Source organism: Mobula birostris, chromosome 1, assembly GCF_030028105.1.
Source record: "Mobula birostris isolate sMobBir1 chromosome 1, sMobBir1.hap1, whole genome shotgun sequence".
NCBI lineage: Eukaryota > Metazoa > Chordata > Chondrichthyes > Myliobatiformes > Myliobatidae > Mobula > Mobula birostris.
The window spans coordinates 128,225,180-128,252,451 of NC_092370.1; the positions used below are offsets into that span (position 1 = coordinate 128,225,180).

At 39.6% G+C, this 27,272-nt stretch overlaps 1 protein-coding gene across 2 annotated transcripts in view; it reads right to left on the reverse strand.

Moving 5' to 3' along the window:
• Positions 1–27,272, reverse strand: part of LOC140199590 (desmoplakin-like) — a 67,550-nt gene that overhangs the window by 35,648 nt on the left and 4,630 nt on the right. For both annotated transcript variants that reach the window (XM_072261910.1, XM_072261920.1), the window contains exons 2-15: positions 26,477–26,570; positions 24,401–24,552; positions 23,891–24,059; positions 20,763–20,891; positions 14,434–14,502; positions 12,919–13,080; positions 10,970–11,074; positions 9,341–9,436; positions 8,715–8,840; positions 8,055–8,219; positions 4,819–4,973; positions 4,588–4,714; positions 3,847–4,048; positions 2,602–2,792 (exon numbers count right to left, since the gene is read on the reverse strand). In XM_072261910.1, the coding sequence (XP_072118011.1) occupies positions 2,602–2,792; positions 3,847–4,048; positions 4,588–4,714; positions 4,819–4,973; positions 8,055–8,219; positions 8,715–8,840; positions 9,341–9,436; positions 10,970–11,074; positions 12,919–13,080; positions 14,434–14,502; positions 20,763–20,891; positions 23,891–24,059; positions 24,401–24,552; positions 26,477–26,570 (1,942 nt within the window). The remainder of the gene's footprint in view (positions 1–2,601; positions 2,793–3,846; positions 4,049–4,587; positions 4,715–4,818; positions 4,974–8,054; positions 8,220–8,714; positions 8,841–9,340; positions 9,437–10,969; positions 11,075–12,918; positions 13,081–14,433; positions 14,503–20,762; positions 20,892–23,890; positions 24,060–24,400; positions 24,553–26,476; positions 26,571–27,272) is intronic.

Consider the following 27,272-nt stretch of genomic DNA (forward strand, 5'->3'; position numbering starts at 1 on the left):
CAGAACACAAGATACATTTCAAGTGACTTCAAAGTAAGCACTGCTCATACAAGTCGATTTGTATACAATTTTCAGATACCAATGTCCAGTGGTATTGCAAGGAAACTCACCTCCTTAGACATTTGACTCAACATCTCCAATTGCAGCTGGTCCCTTGACTTACTGGCCCAGTCTATAATCAACGAGAACAAGCAGCAACACCTCCACCACAATCATCTCAAAACACTACAAGGTTGTGTCCTCAGTCCTTTTACCTTACCCCCTGTACATTCATGACTAGGTGGCCAGATGCTGCTTTACTCCACCTACAAGTTTTAAGACCCCCACCATAGTGGGCTATACCTTAAATAACAATGATTTAGAGTACAGGAAGAAGATAGAGAGCCTAGTGTCATGGTATTACAACATTCCCCCAAATATCAGCAAATCAAAAAGACTAAGTCACTGACTTCAGCAAATGTGGCAGCCCACATGCTCCTGTAAACATTAACAGCACTGAGGTCACAACTGTGGAAAGCTTCAGGTTGCTATGAGGGAACATCACCAAGCCTGTTCTAGTCCAACCACATGGACACTATAGCCAAGAAAGCACACCAGCGCCTCTACCTCAAGTGACTAAAGAAATTCAGTACATCCCCACTGACCGGCACAGAAACAAAAACCAATCCCCCAAGCCTGAAAGTGTCACCAGGCTGAAGGGCAGCTTCTGTCCCGTTATATGATCATCGACCAGGACCCTTGTACGATAAGATGGACTCTCGGCCTCAATCCATCTCATCATGGATGCGCCTGCACTACACTTTTTCTACAGCCACGAACACTACACTCTGCAGTCTGTTTTTGCCCTCCCCTTGCGTCACGTCAATATACTGATACGAAACGCTCTGTGCGGATAGCAGGCAAAACAAAGTTCTTCACTATACACTAGCACACGCGACAATAATAAACAATTTGCTAACTTGTTGAAGAATACAGTGTGAACTTAAATCGGAAAGTTCTGGAAACGACAAGCAGTTCAAGCAGCAGTGATGGTGACATAGCAGCAGTGATGGTAGACTGTCAGCTTGAAAATCTAAATCTGTTTATCCATCCACGGGTACTGCCACATCTGCAGAATATTTCCAGAAATTTCTGTTTTAATTTCAGATTAGCTCACTGTCATACACACTATAGTTCAAATGAAATTCCTTGCTCTCATGAAACTTAGAGTAAACAGTATCTAGATTTCCAACATCTGTATTATATTGACTTTCAACAGGATAAATTTATTTTGGTGAATTTCTTCTCATCAGCCAAAGAATTGTTAGCGTAGTTTCATAGAGCCTCTTCCTGTTTCACATAACTGTCCATTGTACAGTGTAGAAAATCTTCCAAATGGTCGATACTCCTAAGCAAACCCTATACTGCACTCCAGTTATCTTTGATTTCAGTCCGCAAGATTAAAAACAGAACATATTGCCTTAGATAACAATCGTTTACATGCAATCCATAAATTTGTTAATCTCTTAAAATATTTGATTGGATTTTTAAAAATCCACCAACACTTGTAAACTTCAATTTCAAATCATTACCGCTTCAGGATGATCTATTAGAGAGAGACAAACCATCTGCAATGGAACAGCCCCCCCATTCACCCTTCCTATACCCAACATTGAATGTGTACTTGTTCGGTACCAGTCTGGCATTTCTGATTCTCTCCGAGACAGTAAGCTCATGTGCTGTTAGCAATAGCTTCTGCTCAGGAGGCCAGTACATAGGAACTGTCTATTCACACAGATCAAACAGAAGTCAATTCATATTGCCCTCTATGGAGGTTGGCAACTTCATCCAGTTTAAGATGGGTTACAGTACAAGGGGTGAAATGGTTTGTTAATTAAAGCAGCTGAAGTGACAGATTTTCAAAGCATCACTAAATACTGTGCAGTAAGAATATGAAGTTTATAAAAATTATGCATATAGCTGAAAGAAACCCAATTTGCCTATCACCTAAAATAAAGGGACAAAGACTTAGTATTCTATTGCCGTCAAATATTCCAAAACACTCTCTTCAGCTAACACCACAACAGAAGATGACATTCACAATTGTTTCACGTCTTCTCTGAACCTGATCTATCACATGGCAAAAACATGATACTTTATTAAGTAGCCATAAATTTGGGGGAAAAAATCCTGTGCAAACAGTGAGGAGATTGCTGAAGACTCAATGCAAGTTTGCCAACGTCCTGATTCAGAAAATAGTTCAGTATTTCAGACCCAAATAAGCATTGCTTTATTCTCTTCTTGACCACAATTGAATTTTCTGACTCCTTTACTTAGAACAATACTTAAGTGATAATAAAATCCATATCCATCTGACTTATTGACAAAATGCTAATGAAGACAAAAGCTTTATTCAGAGGAAGCTTGGATGCCTTTATGCTTCCTACTGGATCGTTGATTCATTAATACACAAAGCTAAAAACCAACTTAAATGAACCGAATTTCCTCTCCCTAACATATTATTTCATAAAATTAATCGGAAGCAATACAGGTACTCTTATGCATAGAAAATTTGCAGTTTTTAAGTTAAGATTTTACATTCTAGTATAATTTCATTCTCACCTCTAACTCAGATATCCTTTCTGCAAACTCTTCCTGCGCATTTGAATCAATGAGGAGATGTATTTTTTCCATCATTTTGTTTTCATTCACCTCCAAACGATGACGTATCTTCTGGAGTTCCTGCTGGAAATTCAAGTCCATCCTTGGTGGTGGCGCAGCATGCGGTGGTGATACCACCACCTGTGTTGGACCTAACAAGAGTAAAAAAAAACACAAAACACAAAAAAAAAAACAACGCTTCGGTGAGAAAGAAATCAATCACTCCATGAAACAATCATCTCCATAGGTCACATTCAATCTCCTAAAGCAGCCAACCATTCTAAACCAGTGAAACATTTGAAAATGACAATATGATTTTTCTCACTTTGCACTCCCTAAAAATACAAAGATCATCTCGTTATTGGATTCGAGAAAGGACCAGGAGAATTTCACCCTTGCTCTGCACAGCAAAGAGGGAATGGCAGCAGAGTTGCAGGGCATTTTGTGTGTGTTGCTTGGATTTCCAGCATCTGCAGATTTTCTCTTGCTTGTGATTGGACATTTACAGAATATCTTGATTTGGAACTACATCAGAAAGTAGGATGGCCTTGGTCCAGTGTTCAACCTTTACACATCCAATTGTGTTCACTATGTTTGGGTAAATATCTAAATTGATCTCCAAACTCTGAGCAACAATCAAAAGAATCAAGTATATTAATGAGTGATAGCTGACAATTAAAATGCTGCAACTTCATTTATTCGTCATAAAGAAAGCAGTACCTTCAGTAAATTAATAAGACAAAGTTTAGACAAAATTAGTTTAGACAGAATTCTCAAAAAAAAAACCCTATTATTGAAAGGTCAGAGGAGAATGGTCTGACTGGTTCAAGATGACAGGAAGGCAACAGTAACTCAAATAACTGTTTCGACAGTGGTGTGCAGAAGAACTTCTCCGAATGCATAACACGCCGAACTTTGAACTAGATGGGCTTCAGCAGCAAAAGACCATGAGCATGCAAAATCCATTCAGTGGCCACTATATTAGGAACCCCCTGTACCAAATAAGGTGGCCACTGAGTGTGGATGTAACAACAATGACCAAAATACCCAAAAATTAATTCAGCAATTCATTCTTTCCCTCAGTAAGTTACAATAACCTGGATTGATCTCCAAACACTGACAACACCAGATCCAACAGTAATTTCTATTCATTTCATTGTTGGGCACAACAGCAAAGTACCACAGACCACTGTAAACATTACAAACCTGTGACACTAGTTCTCTTTTCCTCCAGATTGGTTACCATGCTCGTATAATGATTCTTGCTAGAGCTATATTGGTTCTCCAGTTTATGCTTGTCTGCATCAGTGAAGTGCTGTGAATCCTTGCTGAATGTCTGGAATGCTTTATAGTTCTTTTCCAAGCTTCTGAGGACTAACTCATGATCTTCCCCAGACATTGTCCGTAACTGAAAAAAAACAAAAGATTACTTGCAAGTCATTGCAAATTAATACCTCCTACCTGGTCAGATGATACGCTTGAGCAGGAAATGGGAATTTTCTCATATTCCGGTTAAAATTGTGCAAAAGGGACTGAAATACAATCACATATTTCTAACAAGTTTCATATCTAGGGACGTGCCTTCTTTTGAGGGAGTCAAAACAACCCAGTAGTTACCATTGTTGATTTAATTAGAAACATCTTTTTAATTTAAGTTATTTTCACCATTTTAGCACAGTAGGATGGATACACTCTCATTCAATACTACAGCTGATACAAGTCAAACGGTCAAAAGGCCTGTCACAGTACGAACTGTTATCACCTTTGCTTAACCAGAAAAAATTGTTCATTTCCATAATTGTTCGAACCTATTGTGAGACTTTAATCACATCTTAACAAACGCTATAATTGTTTTCCTAATGTACTTCCTCATCTAATACTTTGCCCTTCATCCCCAGAGGCAAGAGTTTCTACATCATACACAAACGAGGATTTTGTGAAGCTTACCACAGATATGGTCCAACTCTGTATCTTTTCAATATCTAACATGCAGTATTGCCAGGACACCAAGCTCTTCATGTTAATGTACAGCTGATTCCACAGAGCAAGGATAGCCTCGTAGTACTGATCAATTCTGGTCAGAACAAAAAGCACCTTTTCAGATTCTTCAACAAAACAAGGAAATTTCATTCATAAGTTTAAGAAACAAGTAAACTGTCAAGTGACATAGTCTCATACTTGTTTGCAAGATCAATTGCACCAGGGTTTGGAGGTGGGATGAGAAGACAAACAGATGGAACTTCCATTTCCATTCCTCCTGGTCCAATCACCCTCCACTTGCTGCGTTGTGTGTTATCCAGTAAAATGCATTCATTTCCTCTATGGACAACTCTCTTAAAAGATAGTGAAGAAGAAATTACAATTACAGCAAGATTACTTAACATCCCAACTATAACTCCAAGTACACATTACCATAATTTAACTTGGCACATTGGTTCCAACACTACTTGTACAATACACACTTCCAAGTTAACCAAATGCTTCATTTATCACTTCAAATTGTTTTTATGGCATAACAATGTACAAATGGTGACTGTGCTTATTCGAGTTATTGAATCAATGGAATGGCAATAAAATGCAGCTATGCAAGGCCGCCATAGTAGTGTAGTGGTTAGCACGACGCTATTACAGCTCGGGGCATCAGAGTTCGGAGTTCAATTCTGGAGTCCTCCGGAAGAAGTTTGTATGTACTTCCCAAGTGCGTGCACACCAATTTCATCCGGGTGCTCCGGTTTCCTCAGTCCTAAGACACACCAGTTAGTAGGTTAATCCAATTTGGTGGCAAAAACAGGAAAACAGATTATTATCTGAATGGAGGCAGATTAGGAAAAGGGGAGGTGCAACGAGACCTGGGTGTCATTATACACCAGTCATTGAAAGTGGGCATGCAGGTACAGCAGGCAGTGAAAAAGGCGAATGGTATGCTGGCATTTATAGCGAGAGGATTCGAGTACAGGAGCAGGGAGGTACTACTGCAGTTGTACAAGGCCTTGGTGAGACCACACCTGGAGTATTGTGTGCAGTTTTGGTCCCCTAATCTGAGGAAAGACATTCTTGCCATCGAGGGAGTACAAAGAAGGTTCACCAGATTGATTCCTGGGATGGAAGACTTTCATATGATGAAAGACTGGATCGACTAGGCTTAACCTCGCTGGAATTAAGAAGATTGAGGGGGGATCTGATTGAAATGTATAAAATCCTAAAGGAATTGGACAGGCTAGATGCAGGAGGATTGTTCCCGATGTTGGGGAAGTCCAGAATGAGGGGTCACAGCTTAAGGATAAAGGGGAAGCCTTTTAGGACCGAGATTAGGAAAAACTTCTTCACACAGAGAGTGGTGAATCTGTGGAATTCTCTGCCACAGGAAACAGTTGAGGCCAGTTCATTGGCTATATGTAAGAGGGAGTTAGATATGGCCCTTGTGGCTAAAGGGATCAGGGGGTATGGAGAGAAGGCAGGTACAGGGTTCTGAGTTGGATGATCAGCCATGATCATACTGAATGGTGTTGCAGACTCGAAGGGCTGAATGGCCTACTCCTGCACCTATTTTCTATGTTTCTGCATTAATTGGTCATTGTAAATTGTCTTGTGATTAGGTTAGGGCTAAATGGGAGAGTTGCTGGACCATGCAGCTCTTTGGGTTGGAAGGGCCTGTTCTAAGCTTTATCTCCAAGTAAATGAATCAATTAGCCAGTCTTCTTACACTGGCCTCCTGTAAGACCAGTCAAAAGACTTTAGAATAGGACTAGAATGCTTTAAGAAAAAAAAATTTAATTGAATTGCCAGCTTAAAACCTACTAAAATTTTAGTGAAAACATTAAATTACTATAGTATTGCAATCCAATGTTACACTAAGCACAAGAAAATCTTTCTACAAACACAAATGCTCAGCAAAACTCATTTTACAAGTTTACCATGCTATTTGGCGATATGCATAGCTTTAAGAGATACCTATAATCATGGTTCATTCGTACTGTAACAACACAGGGCCCAACCTGACACTAATCAAATAAGATTTGCAGTAAAGATTGAGAATTAACAGTAACTCACTGAATTAATGCACATCCTCAAAGGTGATAAATATTTTGTCACCATCACAAACAGTTCCCTGGAAATCATGGAGTCATAGAACACTAACAAAGAAACAGGCCTTTTGGCCCTTCTAGTCTGTGCCTAGTCCCATCCACCTGCCCCTGGACCACAGTCCTCCATACCCCTCAGTTGCAGTCAGTATCTTAACATTACCTGCTCATCGAAAGCCACTTCCCTGTGGGAGGTAGGGTCTGGCCCTCGTAATGAGCACTGCAACCCCTCCCACTAGCTCCCGTTTAGCTGATGTCGCACAGCCCTGGTAGAGTTTAAATCTAGCATGCAAAAACCATGCAGCCTCTTTCCCTCTAGGGTCACTGTGGATCAGGTAGACAAGGGTACCGTGAAAATGGTAGACAGTGGTGGGTGTGCTACACTGACAGTGGTAGAGGGCTCAGGACCAGACTTTAGGTATGTATAAGCCACTGTGTACTTTTAGTGTTTGTTTTGTCCTGTTACTTCAGGCACTCAGTTTAGGTAAGTACTGTATTCGAAACAGAGTTTAGCTTGTAGCGTTTAGTGTCAGTTTTGTCTTGTAAATAAATAGCTAACCTACTTACCAGCAGCGTGTCTTCTGTCCCCAATCATGAACCTGCAAACCTGATTTCCAACAACACCCTTCCATCCCTGTACTTCTCCAAATTTCTCCTAAATGCTGAATTCGAACCTGCATCCCCCACCACCACACCGGCAGCTCACTCCATACTCACCATCCTCCGAGTGAAGAATTTCCCCTTCATTCCCCTTTCACCCTTAGCCCATGACCTTTTGTTCTAGTCTCTCCAAGCTCAGTGGAAAAAGCCTTCTTGCATTGACCTTAGCTATACCCGTAATTTTGTACACACATCATTGCTTAGGTTCAATTAAATCAAATTTCCTAAGTTACTCTACAATTACCTGAATAATTAGAAGATAAAAGGATGCAAAATTAAAATCAGTCAACTTAATGAGGTGATTAATGACACTGTTTCTGTGGCACTCTATTCAATAGAAGAACTTACAAGGTTTTGACCTGCAATGTCGACAATTTCTTGCTGCTCTACCCACCACGTTCTTTAAACAGAATATAGAAACAGAAAACCTACAGCTCATTACAGGCCTTAGCTAAAGAACATGTAGCTTCTCACTTTAATTGGACTGGCCCTTCAGCTTCCAATGAACTCTGACACCAACAAAGCCAGGATATTCCAAAAACATCTACCTTCATTGAAAGCAGTCCACCTATCAACATCTGATCCACTGCACCCTAGTTGATTTTATGGCTAACATTGGACTGACAAGGGCTTGCTGCCAGAAAAAAAAAGCAAGCAGAACTATGGCAATACCTGATCCTGTTTGTAGTCACAAAGAGCCTTGAGAATAATTTGGTTTGGACCCCGTACGTCGATACTAGTAGTTGGATTGCGTGGTTTTAACTGCACTACCTTCTTCGCCTTGTTGACCAAGTTTGACACTTGTCTTTTGTATTCATGGATTTTCTCCTTATCTTTCTGCAAAAAAAAACGAAGTCGCATAGTAACAAGTCACTTTGATAATCACATCATTCTGTTGTGTTGTAGTAGAAGCAAAGAAATCCAATACAGCATCCATATAGAAACCACACAGATTGGTGCTCCTTCAATTCCAACCGAGAGCGTAGGATTTGAGAAGAACATTAATCAAAAGGTAATAGAATACAAATTTAATTATTTTTACTTCAGTTCTGACTCTTCCCCTCATTTTCAAATTGACTATTCAAATTTCAGTGCAATAATCTATTAGCATGAGTTGAGAAACTAAACCAGGTATATCTAGGCCATTCTCTTTTGCATGACATTGCAGTTGGTTCAGTTCCCGTCTCTCCATGGAAACTTTAAGCAATGTAATGGTTTATAGGAAACAAGACAAACAATAGACCACTACCGCTTCACGAATGAAAAAAAAATCAATGTTCCACAAATCTGGGGTCTTTGCAGATATTCAACCATCTTCTGCTTTAAAATTACCTCAGATTCTGCAATCATCTTCTCCAAATGCTGCAGCGTTGTTGACCTATCACAGACATTTTTCTGTCTTAGTGAATCCTGCATTTTCTTCAGAGAGTTTTCAGTTGATTGGGCATCCTCAAAAAACTGTAAAATGATAAAAACAGAATCTGAAAAGCTGCAACAAAGTGAAGTTCAGTTGATTAATTCCCTTCTTGTCAATTAAAGCATTTTCCTTCAATCAGTCCACCCAACTTGGCCCGGTACCCAAGTTAGAATGATTAAATGTGCTAATCAGCATGATGACATGAACATTAGTTTTCATATAAAAGCAGAAAATACTGGAAAGTCAGCAAGTTAGGCAGCATCTACAGAGCCAGTAGCAGAGCTATTATTTCAGGTTAACATCCTTTTCACTGAGCTCAATTCTGATGCAAAAAATCTCTTTTCTTCACTGTGGATACTGTTTGACCTGCTGAGTATTTTCTGCATTGTCTGTTATTCTCAGATTTTCAGCATTTGCTGTATTTTTGTTTTCCCTGCATCTTTCAGTCTCCAAAATGAAATGTCAATCATGTCAAACTAAAATTATAGCACACACATTACTTTCAAAGTTGTATTCACTGGTATTGAACTTTTAAACCTACCTGAAAGTAATTGGAATTCTCCTTCAGATGAACTTCAATGCATTTAGTAAGCTGAAGAATCCAACTCCATTGGGTTTGCAAAGTATCAACGTATGCCTACAGTGCAAGAAAAATTCACAAATTTCTCGTTAGTACAAATGCTGTTAACTTGCACAAAATCCAACATTCTGATACATGAATAATTTGGCATGTCGAATATAACCAATTTGATGTGTCTGCTAGTTCCATGTCTGCAGCACCTTTAGAAATAGTACCTGATCTGATGCCAAACCTAGGATTTATTAGGGTATGACAAGGGATGAAGCAGCACATAGATTAAAAAAAAGTGTGCTGAGATTAAGAATAAATACACACTGCAAGTTAAGTGTTATCATTCAACGATCTGGCAAGTGGATGTTGTTTGGAGAAATGGCCTAGGTGATGAACTGCATGTTTCTGAAGTGTGTTTTTTTTTAAAAATATGACATGATTAGTGGTAGCATGTTACCATATTACACATCTTTTCAATTGTCTTATTAAAAACATTCACCACATTGTAGTTGCTTTCCTCTTTAGAATTATTTTGCCCAAAATCAAATTTGAGCTCTGCTCTCATTCAAATCTTAAGCAATTGAAAAAAATTCAGTCTAAATAAGTGTGGAACTTCTGCATTGCTGTTTCCTCTGTCTTTTCTACAATGGAATTACCAAAGCTGTGGTGTTTATTTCAACCAAAAAACTCCAAAGAAATTACTTTCTTTTATTGCTTGTGAAACTATTTACAAAATATGAAGCTGGTATTTTCATGCCCCATGTACAAGGGATTAAGGATTTCTGGTGATTAATGGGAGCAAAGAATCCTGTACCGGTTTACATACTTTGAGATGAATCTGAAAACTCCAGACAACATTTGTTCTACATACAGCAAGTCAGTAGTAAACAAAATTGGAAACAATAGATGTTTACATTGTACTTTGTGGTTTCTGGGAGATATAGTATCTGATCTGTTGCAAGCTATGGCCTCATTGTTTAAAAATATTAAACATCAGTTTAAAAAAAAACACTGATGCTTAAAATTATGATGTTTGATATTAAATCCCAAGGAGCAATACCCTGTACTGAACAGAATTTAAATGAGAAACAGCTAGCTGTCCAGACCCTAATATTTAGAGTTTTGCAGAACATACATGCCTAGTACTTCTAATTTGGAAATAATATCATTATTGTACAACATTAAAAAGGGTTTCATCATACTTTAGCATTTAAATAAATTTAACTATTGTATACAATTTCTATCAAATAAAGGCAGCAGCATCTAAGAATTCAGGCATCAGCTCTGCCAACTTTGTAACAGAAGTTACCCCTCCCCATAATGGTCATTTTAAAGAGCTCCATTAAAACAATGAAGGAACTGGATGCTAAAACAGCACCTAACCTAAATTTAAAGCTGGTAGCAATTTTCTTAACATCTTGTATAGATACCTAGGTAATGAATGCTACATAACATTATTATAAGTGGCTCTATGGGAACATATGTACTGAGGCAAGTGCTGCAACTTCTACATCTAAAATTGACTGCAAACTAGAATGAGGAAATATTTTATATCAGGCCCTGCTCTACCCATGCTGAGTGATTAGCCAGATACCCCACCTCAATTTTGTCAGCTGCAGGATGGTTATTTGCTACTTGCTGGTCACCATCTTGTTTGAGTCTGTTTAACTGCTTTTCTTTATCTTCCAATTGGCTCATCAACATCTAATAAAAAAAAGACAAATTTTAACAATTAACTACAAGGTGCAAAGCAGCACAGCAAAATGTGTGTAACTTAATAAAGGTTCCCCCATAAAAACGATATCAAACACTGGCAACAGGCTGAACAACTGTTATAACATCATGCTCTTTGCCTCTTCTAGTACATAACCCATTGTGCTTTTAGAAATTAAACTCATATTCAATAGATTTGTTCTTTTGGTATTAGTTTACACGCAGCATCATGCCAGATAACCATTATGGTAAACAATTAGAAGCTAAACAGTATTCAAAGAAATACAAAATCCAGGGGATAGCAGTGCTGCTGCTGGCATAGGAAACTAAAGAACCTGGGCTGTACAGTTCCTGTTCTGAGTGATAAACTATCTCCGGAGGAACTCAGCCAGTCAACATTTCAGGGTAACAGGGTTTTGACCCATAAAGTTCCTCCAGCAGATGGTTGGTTGCTCCAGAATCCAGCATCTACCGGCCCTCCCGTCTGAGTGCATACCCTATAGCTTTCGCAAGGAATTAAGAGAGTTATTTCAAAACATGTGCATCGCAGTCCCAGGTATTCTCAAATTAGAAAGCCGGAATTCAGGCCATTCTGCATTCATTACCACAGGTTCATTATACAGGATGTAAATACTGAAGAAATTCTATCAGCACAGAAAGCAAATTTGTAAAAAGCTGGTGTTCTTGTCATTTTAAACAGACTTCAGAACATAGAGAAGTTAGAAATAGGTCACTGATGATAACTGAATAATACAGTAGCTGCTGTATTTGTACATTTCACCCAAACTACAGCTTAATTGACTAGTGGCTTTCAGAACTACAGCTGAACACAAGGCCATAATTGCACCTTCAACATACATAGTACTGGTGATTTCTACTTCAAATCTTGAAAATAAATCATTTGCTAATGCTCTGGCAAGTATCTTTTCCTTTCACTGAATCTCAGAAGTTTGGACCAAAGAGCTAATTCCACTGTTTGCACGCCAGCCGAATTTGGACTGTTGATTAATCCTAGTTCCTGATGGCTGCAGGTTTAGATTCTATAAATGCGAAATTTAAAAAAAAAAAGCAATTAAGTACAATTCTACTCTCCCACAACCCTACCCCCCCCCCCCACTTTTGATAAGGCAAATAAGCCACAACATAACATTAAACAAAAATTATACCTTATGCAATGTTTTGACATTTAAGTGACAGATATTGCAACTCAGGTACCAAGATGCTTCAAGGATCAAGTTATTCTCCAGAAGGTGAACATTTTCAAAACTACATAGTAAATGTAGAAGGAATTTCAAGACTAGCAAAATATATTCAGATATTTTGTTATAAATAGCCTCCGTAAGAAGATTTGGTTTTTCTCCAAGCGAGGATGGGGAAAACCCCGTCAGTTAGTGTTCCTGATTTGGACTCTGCCTTCATGAGAGTCTAGAACCCCCACGTGATGAGCTTGGAGATGCATAGCAGTATTTCGATAGATCACAACTGGAATGAATACTAGCTACCAAATGGAGCACCTAATGCAAACTGTTTAGCTGCCTTTAAACCGGGTCCACAAGTACAAAGCAAGGAGACTAAATGGATGGCATGATCTACAGTCAGATGTGCAGAGTCTTATTCAAAAGGTTGTGGTTCAAGGATTTAGTTAAATACTGGGGTCACCACTCTCTACAACAACATCCACATGTGATCCTCATTCTTGGTGTGCAGAGAGAACCCATCTCAAAGTATAATAATAGTTACACAGTGATGACAATGGACAAATACCAAAATGTCTAACTCCTAACTGCAGGACACATCTTCAGTCAATCAATCATTTCTGTCCTGTTCCAACTTACTGAGAACGCTTCTTGCTTCTGAGCCATGTTTGTATTCTTGTCACTCCAATCGTAGACAAGTTCTTCTTCCTCGCGGTCATTAATCCACATAATCTCATTGGAGGTGGCTTGAATGATGTCCTGAAACTTTCTCATTTCGTCAAATCTATCCGCTGAAATTTTCTAGAGTGTAGAGAAAGAACAGAACTCAATTAATTATTTAATTACACACAGGAATAGAGAAACAAGGGTTATATTTCCTTCTGAAGGAAGAACTGTAGGAGAAGATCGAATCAATTTCCATTGGTTTAGGAGCATAGGCCTAGAGTGAAAATGGAAAGATTCTAGCTAAGAGGGAAGCTAGAAAATGTGAAAATTTGATGCTTTCTTTTGCAATGGTAATGGATGTGGAGTCAAATATTAATATAAAAGCTGAGATTGATGGTATTTTGGTAAAGTGGGGAAAAGGCAGTTAAAATTCTAAAAGAGGTAAAAAGGCTGCAGAAGTAGTTTATTAAAATGATTTCAAGGATACGGGAATTTAGCAGGTGCAAAGACAGAGCTGGACTTGTTCCTGGAACAAAGGAGTTTGAGAAGGGATCGATGAGGGGTGATTGATAAGTTCGTGGCCTAAGGTAGGAGGAGTCAATTTTAGAAAACCTAGCATATTTATTTTTCAACGTAGTCCCCTCCTACATGTACACACTTAGCCCGGTGGTCATGGAGCATACACATCCCTTCTTTGTAGAAGTGGTCTACAGCAGCGGTGATTGATAAGTTCATGGTCTAAGCTCTCGTTACATGCACATGCGGTTCAACTCTGATTGAAAATGCAGAAAGTTTGAAGTTCATTTCCTTCTACCTTAGGCCACAAACTTATTAATCACCCCTGCTGTGGACCGCTTCTGGAGGTCCAAGATGCTGACTTCTACAAAGAAGGGATCTGTATGCTCCATGGCCGCTGGACTAAGTGTGTAAATGTAGGAAAAATAAATGCGCTAGGTGTTCTAAAATTGACTCCTTCTACTGTAGGCCATGAACTTATCAATCACCCCTTGTATTAGAAGTACTGCATTTCTGAAGGCTCTAGATAGAGTAGATGTTAAGTAGAAAGGCAGAACTGCTCCCACTGATGGGAGGGACAAGAGATAAGGGATAAAGAATGAAGGTGATTAGTAAAAGGCACAAGCTCATACAAGGAAACAAAATATATGAATTGAGTAGTAGTGTTAGGAATGCCTTGTGAGGGGCAGTAATGTAAACTGATTCAATTGTAGCATTCAAGAACAGCTAGGTTGGGATTTGAAAGAATAGGAAAGAGGGTGGTGAAGCGGGACTAGCACAGGATCAGTATGGACTCAATGAGCCCACTGGCCCCCTTCCCTATTATAATCATTATTAGATGTTGAGATATGGAAACAAGTCATCGTCTCATTGAACTAGAAAGGGAATACAACTACAACTGGTCCTATGTTGCCCAAATCACCAAAAAAAAAAAAAAATCTGATTTCAGCTTCATTAATCAATTCCACTTACCAACATAGCTTCGTATTCTTTTTCTATTGCTTCAATGGCATCCCTGTAGCTGCTAGAATGATTGTCGTGCTGTGAGAGAAAGTGAGGAAAAAAAAACTAATCACAACTTGGGAATGTGTGCTGGAACTAATTTGTAAAGAAGCAGGAAAATATGACACTGGAATATGTGCAGACCAATTCAAAATTCAGAGTCCAAAGTATGTTTGTTATCACAGTATGTATATTTTGTACAACCTTGTAATTCATCTCCTTACAGGCAACCACAAAACAAAGAAACCCAACAGAACCCACTAAAACAAAATAAGAGCAAACACCCGATGTGCAGAGGGGGAAAAGATAACAAATCATGCAAATAATAAAAGTAAACATATAACATTCAGAATGTGTGTTCAGGAAAGTGAACCCACACTGTGAAGGTTGCAGCCCACAGTTGAGAGTAGAGGTGAGTAAATCTCATGGAGCAGCGATCTGAACCAGCCCATCCTTCATCTCCGGCCCTGACTCCCTGACCTTTCCAATCTGGCCCAGCAGTTAAATCATCCAAATATCAGATCTTGCTCCCTGCCATTTCGATACACTCTTGCCACCCCCCACCTCAATTCAGCCCGTACCCAACTTTTCCCATTCGGCTTGGCACTGAAATCGACTGAACTTTGGGTCTTTCCTCGCTCTGGGGCCCCAAAGTCCAGGCCTCACTGCGTTGACTCTGCATCGCCTCCGCCCTCCTCGCCTCAGTTCTGCTGGATCGAATTGCCTTCAAGACAGCACCAGCAATAGGCATAAAGTTGCTGCCCTGATTCGGCCTGCACACACCACACCTGTCCTGCACCTTTGCGACTTCAGCTCCCACCGTAAAAGTGCCAAGTCGTACAGGCGGTTCAAAAGCTCAGCTCTGACAGGGACGTTATAGTCTATTGTTTGCAGGGGTTGTTGACCAGAAGTGTGATTAATAAAGTATTTAGTTGCTTTCTTTGTTTTATCTGCCACCAGCAAGTCATCGACGTGCTTCACCGGCGCCATCTAAAACTGGAATTGCATCTTAAATTCAGATATTGTAAATGGATCTGACAAATCTATAAACTGTCATCATACAAATTGTGCCAAACACTGCCTACAACACTAGAATCTCTTGCACGCCACCTTCTTTCAAATTTAAAGTTATTTTTAATATTACAAACGATACCCAAGGCATCAGGTCTTGGGTATCTTGTCACAACGAAAAATCTTGCTACAGCTGATAAATCCAAAAAACCCTATTACTAGACAGCAGGATTTCTTGGTCCTAATTTCGACTACGTTACCTCTAGATTCCAATCAGCAGCACAGAGTGACGACACAGCAGAGGGCAGTACTTTTGCCCACCACATCCGTACCTACCTATTTTGTCACCTACACTAATCACATTTGTCCACCTCCTTCTATACCTTGTCCATTTAATGTCTACCTAAACACCTCTTAAACATAGTGACTGGATCTGATTCCTCCATCTTACTCTGGCAGTGTGCTCCAGATATCAACTGCTGCATAAAAACTTACTCCTCAAGGTCCCCTTACCTATCTCAAATCCATGCCCTCTTATTTCTGATAGCTCTACCCTAGGGGGAAAAAAAAAATACCTCTGGTGGTCATAATCTTGCATCGTTCTATCAGGTCACCCCCCTCAGCTTCCTTTCTTCCATGGCAAACAAGCACAATCTCTCCCCAAAATGAAAATTCTCCAATCTATTCTCTTCTGCACTTTAGCCAACACAAGCACATCCAGCAAAAAGACACCACAGGACAGAGATTGGGCAGAGGGCATTAGAAATTTTAACCCAAGGAAAATATTGTGTTGGGGACCAGAGAAAGATTATCAATGTCATGCAGCTTGTCTGTACCACTTAATGGTTAAAAATAAAAATGCAGCTGAGGGTCACATCCTAGCATTTTATAAATTTAAATTACTATCCAACACTATACTTATTATTCATCATCAAGCTCTAAAACCTGGGCCTCTGTACCCCTCTGCAACTGGATCTTTGACTTCCTTATCAGGAGACCACAGTCTGCTCAAGATTGGAAATAACAACTGCTCCTCACTGACAATCCACACTGGTTGATCAAGGTTGCGTGCTTAGCCCACTGCTCTACTCTCTGCACACCCATGACTGCGTGGCTCAGCATGGCTCAGACACCATCTATAAACTTGCCGATGACACAACTATTATTGGCAGAATTTGAGATGGTGACGAGTCAGCCCACAGGAGTGAGATAGATCAGTTGGTTGGGTGGTGTCACAACAACCACCTTGCACTCAACGTCAGCAAGTCCAAGGACTGTGGATTTCAGGAAGGGGAAGTCAAGGAAACACATACCAGTTCTCCTCATTGAGGGATCAGCAGTGGAAAGTGTGAGCAGTTTCAGGTTCCTGGGTGTCAACATTTCTGAAGATCTATCCTGGATCAAGTATATTGATGCAATCACAAAGGCGGCACAACAGTGACTATATTTCATCAGGAGTTTGAGGAGAATTGTCCTGTCAAAAAGACTCTCACAAATTTCTACAGATGTACTACAGAGATCATTCTAACTGGTTGCAACAACATCTGGCATGCAGGGGCCACTACAGGATCGGAAAAGGCTGCAGAAAGTCGCAAACTCAGCCAGATCCGTCATGGGCACTAGCCTCCCTACTATCGAGGACATCTTCAAAAGGGCATGCTGGAAAGAGGGAGTGTCCATCATGAAGGACCCCCCTCATCCAGGACATGCCCTCTTCTACCATATTGCTACCAGAAAGGAGGCGGTACAGGAGTCTGAAGACACACACTCAAATATTTTAGGAACAGCTTCATCCTCTCCGCCATCATATTTCTGAATAGACAATGAACCCACGTACACTTCCTCCCCATTTTTTCTTTCTTTGCACTTATTTAATTGTAATATATGTTTTAATTTATAGTTTTTATAATGCATTCAAATGTACTGCTGCCACAAAGCAAATTTCATGACATGCGTCAGTGATATTAAACCTGGTTTGATTCTGTCCTGCATTTTCATGGGAGATAACTGTAGGGCACCTGCGATAAAGCTCACAATGTAATTGAAAGCAAAATGATGTGCTGCGTGGGGTCGTACCAATTCATTAGCTCAGGGGTGGGGTTGGTGGGCAGTAGGTATTAATCAGCAGAAGGCTTCCTTGCCTGAAATTAACAATGCCATGAGATTTCATGGGACGCAGTTGTGCATTCCCGTAACAGTTCCTTCCCGTCTATGTAATACTGGTGACCGTTAAATGAGGTAGGAATCCACCCAGCATTCAGATTCAATCAATATACAAATTGGGTGCCGGGCATCTCATGTTCCCATAGAGCAAAGCAAATTAATAATTTGTATTTTGCGCAATGAAATGGAAATTCTATGCCATCTAATTTTTATATAATTGAGGACGTCATTCTAGTGCAGTGTCTACACATGTCCAGCAGCTAAGTTCTATACTATTGAAGCATACTTAACTTTGCCTTGCGCTAAACATCCTCAAGGCATCAAACATAGCAGGTGAATCACATACCAACTGCAAAAAAAAAGCTGGCCGTGCCAACAACAGGAGGCATGCTCGGAATAGAATTCCTTTACGCAGCATTGTAAAAATGCTTATGACTTCATGATGTGACGGCATTGGTCCACATTCCCCCCCACCCCTCAGATCTCTTATCTGTAAAAATTTACACACATAAAAGCACATATGATAAGAGGAGAAATGTCACTATGTGCTCAGGTGAGAATAACAATGGACTCAGTGGACAGAACAGCCTCCATTTATGCTGCAAGGACATGAAAATAAATATTTATAAACTCTTAATATGGGTGGTCATGGAATGTCCAGGGATACTTAGCCATAAACTAAAATTATTTTTACCTTGCAAATTTCAGGTTGACTTTACTCGAAGGCATACAATCCAAATTGTCCAAGTATTTTTACACTTGGATTTGGATATTTTAAAGCAACAGTAGGCAAACCAACGTGCAGTAAAAGGGATTCTGCTGCACTTTGACATATTTATGAATTATTCGAGTATTCTGGCCAAGATTTTCTTTGCTGCAAACATTCATGAAAACAATACAACTAAAAAAAACTTAAAAATTACCAGCAGAGGGCATCATATTCTTTAACATGTATAAAATGCAGTTGCCCTAACAATAAACCTGCCTAGTGCAGTTCATGGGAGAAAAGACCCTTGCAGAAATTTGGTATTGAATTCTACAGAAACAGTACATTTTGAAATTAAGTTCAAAATATTGTTGCTATTATATTGTTCTTTCTGCATGTGACCGGATAAATATCTGCCCTATAGTCTCTTGAAGATTTCTGTTAAATGATCACTTTTGAGAAAATTTTCGCTGACAATATCTTCGATGTACATTTCTGCTCTCTATTCACATTTTCTTCAGCCAAGAGATGATACTTTGCCATGATTCATTTTGTGGGATTCGAGTGTCAATGATACAGAGAGACAGAACCCTGGGTAAACAATGCCATTGAAGACTTTCCAGATATGTTTTGATACATGGAAAGGCTTTCATAATAACACACACAAAATGCTGGAGGAACTCAGCAGGCCAGGCAGCATCTATGGAAGTAAATACACTGTCGACGTATAGGTAGGGTAATTCTAGCCAGTTTCTAGAGTAGGTTACATGTGGACCAAAGGGCCTGTAATGTATTGTAGATTTCCATGTTCTATGTTGCAGGCAGAGACCGTTCTTCAGGACTGGAAAGGAAGGGGGAAGAAGCCAATATAAAATGGTTGTGGGGGGGGCAGGGGTTAATGGGAAGGAGGATAGCTAGAAGGTGGTAGGTGAAGCCAGGTGGGTGGGAACGTCATGGGTTGGAGAAGATGGAATGTAATAGGAGAGGAGTGGACCATTGGAGTAAGAGGAGAGGACAGGCAGGTGAGAAGAGGTAAAAGGTCAGAATAGGGAATGGGGGGGCGGGGGTGGAATTGCTATCGTGGTATCTCCAATCCTTTAAGGAACTCATAGCCATATTAGAACAATCCAACCATTACTAGAGCCCACGAACCTACAACAAAGCAACCACATTGCACTATGTAATGTTTACCGAACATCTTCAACTCCCCCTTTCACATTGGCTACCTATTTCCAATACAAGATCAATACCTGTCGACCTATTCCAAGGTATGTCGAATGATCTCTCCACGTGCTAAAACACTTCTAGCATTTCCTCATATACTATGTACTTTTCTGTCATTTTGTGCCCACTATACCTAGAGTGGCATTTATTATTACCCTATCTACTGCTCACGCTCTGAGCTTCACGTGAGCACGCAATTCCATCGCGCCCTGGTGTATGTGACAATAAACCAGTCTGAATCATTACTTCCAAGAGAAGATCTGTAGATGCTGGAAATCCGAGTAACACACACAAAATACTGGAGGAACTCAGTAGGCCAGGCAGTATTTTGTGAGAATCACTATTTCTGTCACGTTTCAAGTATCCATAAGCTGCCAGGGTAGCCCAATTTTTGGGGTTAGTATGCAACTTTAACTGACCTCTGATACTAACGTTCAGATTCAAATAGGAACCATGGATTAAGTCCAAAATGCAGCTCTGAGTCGTGAGTTCCCAAGAACAGTGAACCAAGTGAATTGAAGAACAGACATGTTGATTTAAATTCATTACTTGTGTGTACTTGGGTGCCTGTAATATAGGTGCAGTCAGGGGGGTGTGTTCATGAGAAGATCCAGGCATTTGAAACTGTTACATGTAGTTCAATGGGAGCATTGTAAATATGGGTTTGTTTGAATTGTCCTGATATTTAGCACATAAAATGTCATGTAGTGTTGGGTCAAGTAGACCTCTTACTCCGAGGGGGGGGCCCCCTCTCACCCTCCCTCCAAAGGCTATCAGCTTATTTGTGATAGTGTCAAGAGACTGCTTTTTATCTATCAGTACTTCTCTCCTGTGACTTCATTAACGCAGCAGTCCAGAGCTGCAATTTCCCATCTTGTCACTTTAAACAACAGCAAATCATAAAATCCTTTGCATCAGAAGAGCAAAAAAAAATCTCCAGCCATGATGTCTTGCTCTTCTTAGTCAAAGATTTTAACACACAAGTTCAGGAAATGAAGTTTTTAAACAAGTGAAAACATCCCACTTTTGGCTGGATCTAGAATACCAGAAGTCTGCTTGGAGAACTTCTTTGGATAAATGGATCTTTGAGTACTATGATAGAGCAATGACCTCCTTTCCACACACACTTCCTTTTGCAACGAGTGAATCACAGCCAGGACAAAGGTAGCACTGGACAACGACTTTGGACACTTACCTGCTCCGATTTCATTTTCTCTATTTTCCAGCGAACATCTTCAAGGCTCTTATGGTACCTTCTGTGATTACTCATCTGCTGCTCTACAGAGGCCGCATCCACACCCCATTCTTGAGAGTCTAACTGAAGCTGCACAGAGGAAGAAGAAAGGAAAATCTGACAAGAGTGTAGATTTTTGAAGCATCCCTTCAAAACCATCCTGTTACATAATTCTATTTGAATACTATGTTGGAGTTGATAAGTTTCATTTATAAATATTACTGTGCATAGCAGTGAATTGATATGATATGCAACAGAGGACTCAGGCCACAGACATATCCAAAGAGTACACAAGATTTAGAATGTATGAACTGTCGGCATAGTAATCTGTCAATAGTAATCTTCTCTGCATTTGATACTGCTGGATTTAAACATTTTAAGTCCATCTCAGGAAGGGAAAAACTCCCATATGTGCTACCAAATTATTCTCTTCCATATTGTCTCTCCCCCTTCCAAGGCAAGTTCTGCACTCTAAGTCCTTTACCCAAAGATTATTTCAGACAATTAAACCACCCCCACTGCAAAATTTCAGCATCCTTCCTCTGACATCACATCACATTTCAACTTTACCTTGTGCAACATACTGCATGGTTCCAGTACTGCATTACTTTGACCTTGTTCTCAACTCTACAGTGCATTATATACACATTACGCAAGTTACACTGACAGAACAGGCCATAGATAGATAGATAGAATACGCATTACCACAACCTCGTTGATTTAGCAAAAATTATTTTATACAACATAATCAAGCAACATGAAAGTAATGAAATATTGCTAGTATTAATACTCATAACAACGAATGTACTTCAGTAGCTTATGATTAAAACAAATAAGTGTAGTGACACTTAAGGCTTGTGTCACTGTGAAATTATATTTTCAACAATATGCTGACACTGAATTGGGAAACAGATCTTACGCTCAAGACGATTTTCCAAAATAGTGCACATGCACTAAACACTGATACAAATAGGTCCTGGAGTTTTCTGGCAGGCTGAGCTCATAAAAATATGGATGGCACTGAGAGAATATAAGAAAGGGAATTAATTGCATTCACTCTTGTGGGAAGAGGATGCAAGTTCTGCACTCAAAGTCCATATATTAATAGTTCAGATGAGCAGGGTAGGAAAGGATTCACCATCAACCCAAATAATCACCTAAGTGCGACATTAATCAAGATTATGGACATGTGTCTATGTTTGTCCCAGACATTCAAGTACATAACATGTTCCCCTTGCATAACTTGCACGCCAAGTTATTTTCATTTAATCAAATTGTGTAGATGCCATAGTCGAGGCCAACATTATTGCTCAAACAAGGGTCAACCGCTCTGCCTGTATTCTGCTAATGATTGGGCCAGTTTAGGCAAAGGTGGAAGGTTATCTGTCCTGATGGGCTTTTACAACAATCCAGTAATTTCATGGATCATGTTACCAACAGTAGCCTTTTATATAAAAGCATGGAACTAAATCCCCCAACTGTTGTGCTAAGAAATAAGATTTCTAGAAAGGCTCCTCTCCACACAGGAGACAGATATTCTTTCACTCCCAGGAAGCCTGGGATACTTGAACCCATTGGTTTGAACCACGTGATGAGGTATCATCAACTATGTGCACAATGGACATCAGGATATTACCTAAAACATTCAAAAACCTTTACAGATGTACCATAGAGAGCATTCTGACTGCATCACCACCTGGTGTGTGTGTGTGTGTGTGGGGGGGGGGGGGGGGGGGGGAGCTTCTGCACAGGATCGGAAAAAACTGCAGGAAGCTGTAAAATTAGTCCGCTCCATCATGGGTACTAGCCTCCATAATATCCAAGACACCGTCAAGGAACAGTACCTTGAAAAGGCAGCGCCCATCATTAAGGACCCCCACCACCCAATCATTCTCATCATTACTGTCAGGTAGAAGGTACAAAAGCTTGAAGGCAAACACTCAGCAATTCAGCAACAGCTTCTTCCCCTCTGCCATCATATTTCTGAATGGACATCAAACCCATAAGCACAACTTCACTATTTTTTAAATTTCTGTTTTTGTCCTCTTATTTTAATTTAATATACTCACTGTAATTTAGTTTTTTCTATATTTATCATGTATTGCATTGTACTCCTGCCACAGAGTTAACAAATTTCACGACACATGCCAGTGATATCAAACTGGATTCTGATCTTTTTGTCAGCCAAAATTAGGTAGTACGAAATAACACTCATCACATGAATAACAGATTTTACAAGTGTTACGCTGTTGAAAGGCTGGGTGATGTAGAATTCTCTCCACTTTTCACTCAAACATGACCAGCCTTGGATTTGGAAGAGCAAAATAGCAGCATTTAGCAGGGGAGGGATGGTGTTGCAGAGGGCAAAGATGAGGGAATTATTTTGAGATGAATATGATTATATGGGGTCCTCATATGTCCCTCATTTAACAGTAGAAAATGCTGTAACTATTCAACAGGTAAGTCAGCATCTGTTCAGAGGGATATGGCTGGTGTTTCTGCTCAGTTAACAGCAGAAAATGCTGTAACTATTCAACAGGTAAGTCAGCATCTGTTCAGAGGGATATGGCTGGTGTTTCTGCTCAGTTAACAGCTTGCACAACTTTGTCTCTTCTCTCGGAAGAAGCTGCACTACTAGTTGAATATTCCCAGCAATTTCCCTTTTTAACATTTCCTGACTTTCCAGTATCCTGCTTTAAGCTTGGTACCTTCAGCAAAAATTAAAAGGCACAGAGCATTTTGTAGAGCAACAGACAATCTGCTGGAGGAACAAGCAGAAACATCAATGTCTTGGGGTGAAACCTTGTTTCTAGCACAATAACATTGCAAAATGTTTCAATCATTGCTGCACACGCTGCCAGATCCTGTCATTACAATTACCTCCAGATAATGTCTTTAATACACACACATGAATCTCACCCAAGATCAGCTTCTACTGAACACCAAATCCTGGTGTAATTTTCATTGGAAATGAGAAAGTTTACAACTTAGTGGTATCTGTTTCAAGGGGAAGAAAATAAGAATGACAAGGGAACTCATAATAGAAAACTGAACTTAAATAGATCAATTCTCTTAATGACCACGTTTACCTTTTGCTGCCTTATCCAGCTAACTAGCTCACTGGCCGACCTTGAAAGCTCTTCATCCCAGGAATCTGACGGTCTTCGGTTGATGTTATACAGTGACTTGGTACGTTCTGACCAACGATCAGTGATAGTTTTCGCGATAGCATTCATCTGACTTTGGAGATGAAACATACTGCAAAGATTCAAAAATATTTTGTTTACTTTTCCCCCACTGAACAACATTGGTAAAGGTATGCATTATTTAAAGCAGAGTAATGAAATAGATTAACCGTCCCCAACTAGAAAAAGAACTGTGGGAATTCTAAGATAACAGTGAGAGAGAGGGGTTGGAGGGGAGTTGACTTTGAAGGAGAGGCAGACAGAAAGGGTGGGGAAAAAGTGGCAGAGGAAAGACAAATAAGGAGAAAACAGAGCAAAAGAGCAAGTAGGGAAGAGAGAGTATATATAGACACACACACACACACACACACACACACAGTGAGCACTTTTGGCAGGGGAAGTGGTTTTCCACACCTAGATTGCAGAGCTTTAGTGGAAATCCCATTACGCTGTAATTCTTCAATGCCTTCTTCAATGTTTGATAGGTCTTCACCAGCACTTTGTAACAATCCATCAATTCGGAGTCTGTATTTCCCAAAATAACCATGATCAAAAGCATTCAAATCCTAGCATGAAAAATAAGCACAGGTTCAATTAATCCTTCAACTGCCTAACTCCCAACTGTGCTCCCCACCCCCACCCCCCCCACATTCCTGCCAAGATAAGCACTGTCAAATTCTCAAAACATTGTAGAGGCACTGGCAGTGTTCCAATTTGCTCTATGTTACATTTAAATACATAAACATTTACTCAGTTAAATGGTAATTTATTTTTTTTAAACTAGTTCCATGAAACTTCAGCTAATTGGAACAATCACTTAATTGGGCCAAAATGTACCGGTCCTGATGTGTCCAAATTGATCCACTGTACTTAGAACAAAATTAATGTGTGGTGATCAAAAAAAATGCATCCCCAATAAAGACACTTAGGGCAATTACATAGCATAATCACAAAATACATACAGCCACAACTTAAAGATTTCTTTTCACTGCTAATCTAATGGTTGAACGTGGGTGGCAGGGTGGAGATGTGTCAATAAGGTGGGAGGTATTCCTTCCTTCTGTTAACCTGTAGGTCACCCTTGGGCAAGGTGTAGCACCTGCTTAGCCCTCCCGATCAGGGTCACTTGAAGCCATGGGAAAAGGTGGTTGATGGTCGTATGAGGAGCTGGTGCATATCACAAGTTCAGGTTATATGACCACTGACGTCAGGCAGACATGCTCTGATGAGTATTGATAAAGGCTAAAGGTCATCCATCTTGTAAGGACACTGCTCAGAGGAAAGCGATGGCAAACTACTTCTGTAGAAAAAAAATTTACCAAGCACAATCATGGTCATGGATTGACCATGATCGCCTACATCAAACAACGTGGCACAGAATGAATGATTTAAAGAGCACACTCATTGCACACAAACGATTATTAGATTTCTCCTTACCACGTAATTTTCCATTTGCAAACTATTATCAATAACCACCATTGACAACTCCAAATAAGACAGACAGAGCAGCTTTTAAATATTTAAACAATCAGTTAACTGTAAAGAAGGAATTACCCACATATGGGATTTGAAAGGAACGCAAGAGCTGTATGCAACATAAACAGTCCTACTCTGCATGAATAAATTATTCACATGGTGTGTGGGACTAATTAAAATAATTACAATTTCTGCAACAAAGCTTGAGAGACAACAGAAAAGGCTAAGAATTGAACTACTGCAGAAATTGTGGTGTCATGATAACTTGCTTTGATAGAGGTGTATGAAATCATGAGGGGCATAGATAGGGTGAATGCACCCTTTTCCCCACAGATTAAGGAATCAAGAACTACAAGGCAAAGGTTTAAGGTGGGAGGGGAGAATGAAATTTAATAGGAATTTGAGAAAGGCTTGCTTTGATTTTGTTGTGTTTTGCTGTCCTTGCTGCTCGTGAGGTTCTGCTGAACACTGTGGGCATGCTCTGTTGGTGCCGGAATATGCAGCAACATTTGCAGGCTGTCCCCAGCACATCCCACAAAGTTAATGTAAACAATGCATTTCACTGTATGTTTTGATGTGCATATAATAAATAGATCTGCATAGGGTGCCACATTTTTGGAATAAGCTGCCAGAGGAAGTGGCTCAGAGAGGTACAACAACAGCATTTGAAAGAGATCAGGACAGGTACATGGATTTAAAAAAATGGTTTAAAATGGTTACAGGCACAAAAAAAGCTTTGAAGTCCATAGCCTGAAGCCCTACATTAAAATTACACCAAAGTTAAAAATCAAATTTAAACCTCCAGATCAGGAAAGACAATTTTAAAACAGGACCTTGCAACTTATTAAAAGCATACAAGAATCACATACTTTTAATTGAATCAAAAATTATAGTATTTTTGTAAACTACTTTTGATCTTGGATGACTGTGGGAATAGGAGTATTTGATTTTGCTGGTAGGTGCAATGACAGGAATTACTGGAGTGAATTCTAGTTTCAACAGAAGAAAGAATACCTGTTGCAGCATCTTCTCTGCTTCATTAAGTTTACTTGCACAATTCTCTGTCAGTCCAAGGACCATATCATGGCGATTCTTCAGCATATCCCCGCTACGTAGCAAGATAAAACAATTATGTTAAAACAATTATAAAATATTATGTATAAAAACTTTGTTCTGTACTGTAACATGAATCTATTTCTACACTTCAGTACATTTTAACACAAAAGAATCCTTAAATTGTTAGCACAAATACTAGAAAATTCCTGACATAATTTGTCTAAAAATCAGAAATTTTAGTGTCTCTGCAAAACAAGTACTTCAATTAAGAAAATGAAATATTTAATCAAACCAGAAAAAAGTTCAAGTTCAAAATTAATCATATTTTTTATTTTAAGATGGGAGGTGAAGATGGATTGGATAGAACATCCTTGAAAACAAAAATTAAGATTAGTTTTTCCCCGAAGATACTAAATTTGCTCAAATTGTTGGTTTGACAACATGTTCTCATAAGTTTATACAAGTCTCCCTACAATAATTAAAATATCAGTCAGATCACATTTGTAATATTGTGGGCAATTTTCTGCCCAAAGATGTGCTGGCCCTTAACAGGGCCCAAAGGAGGTTCGCAAAAATGTCCAGAAATTAAATGATTAATCTATGAGGCCACTTTGAACTCAATGGAGTTCATCAGGATGAAGGGGCATCTCATTTAAAAACATACCAGATACAGAAAGGCAAACAGGAATTCTGCAGATGCTGGAAATTCAAGCAACACACATCAAAGTTGCTGGTGAACGCAGATACAGAAAGG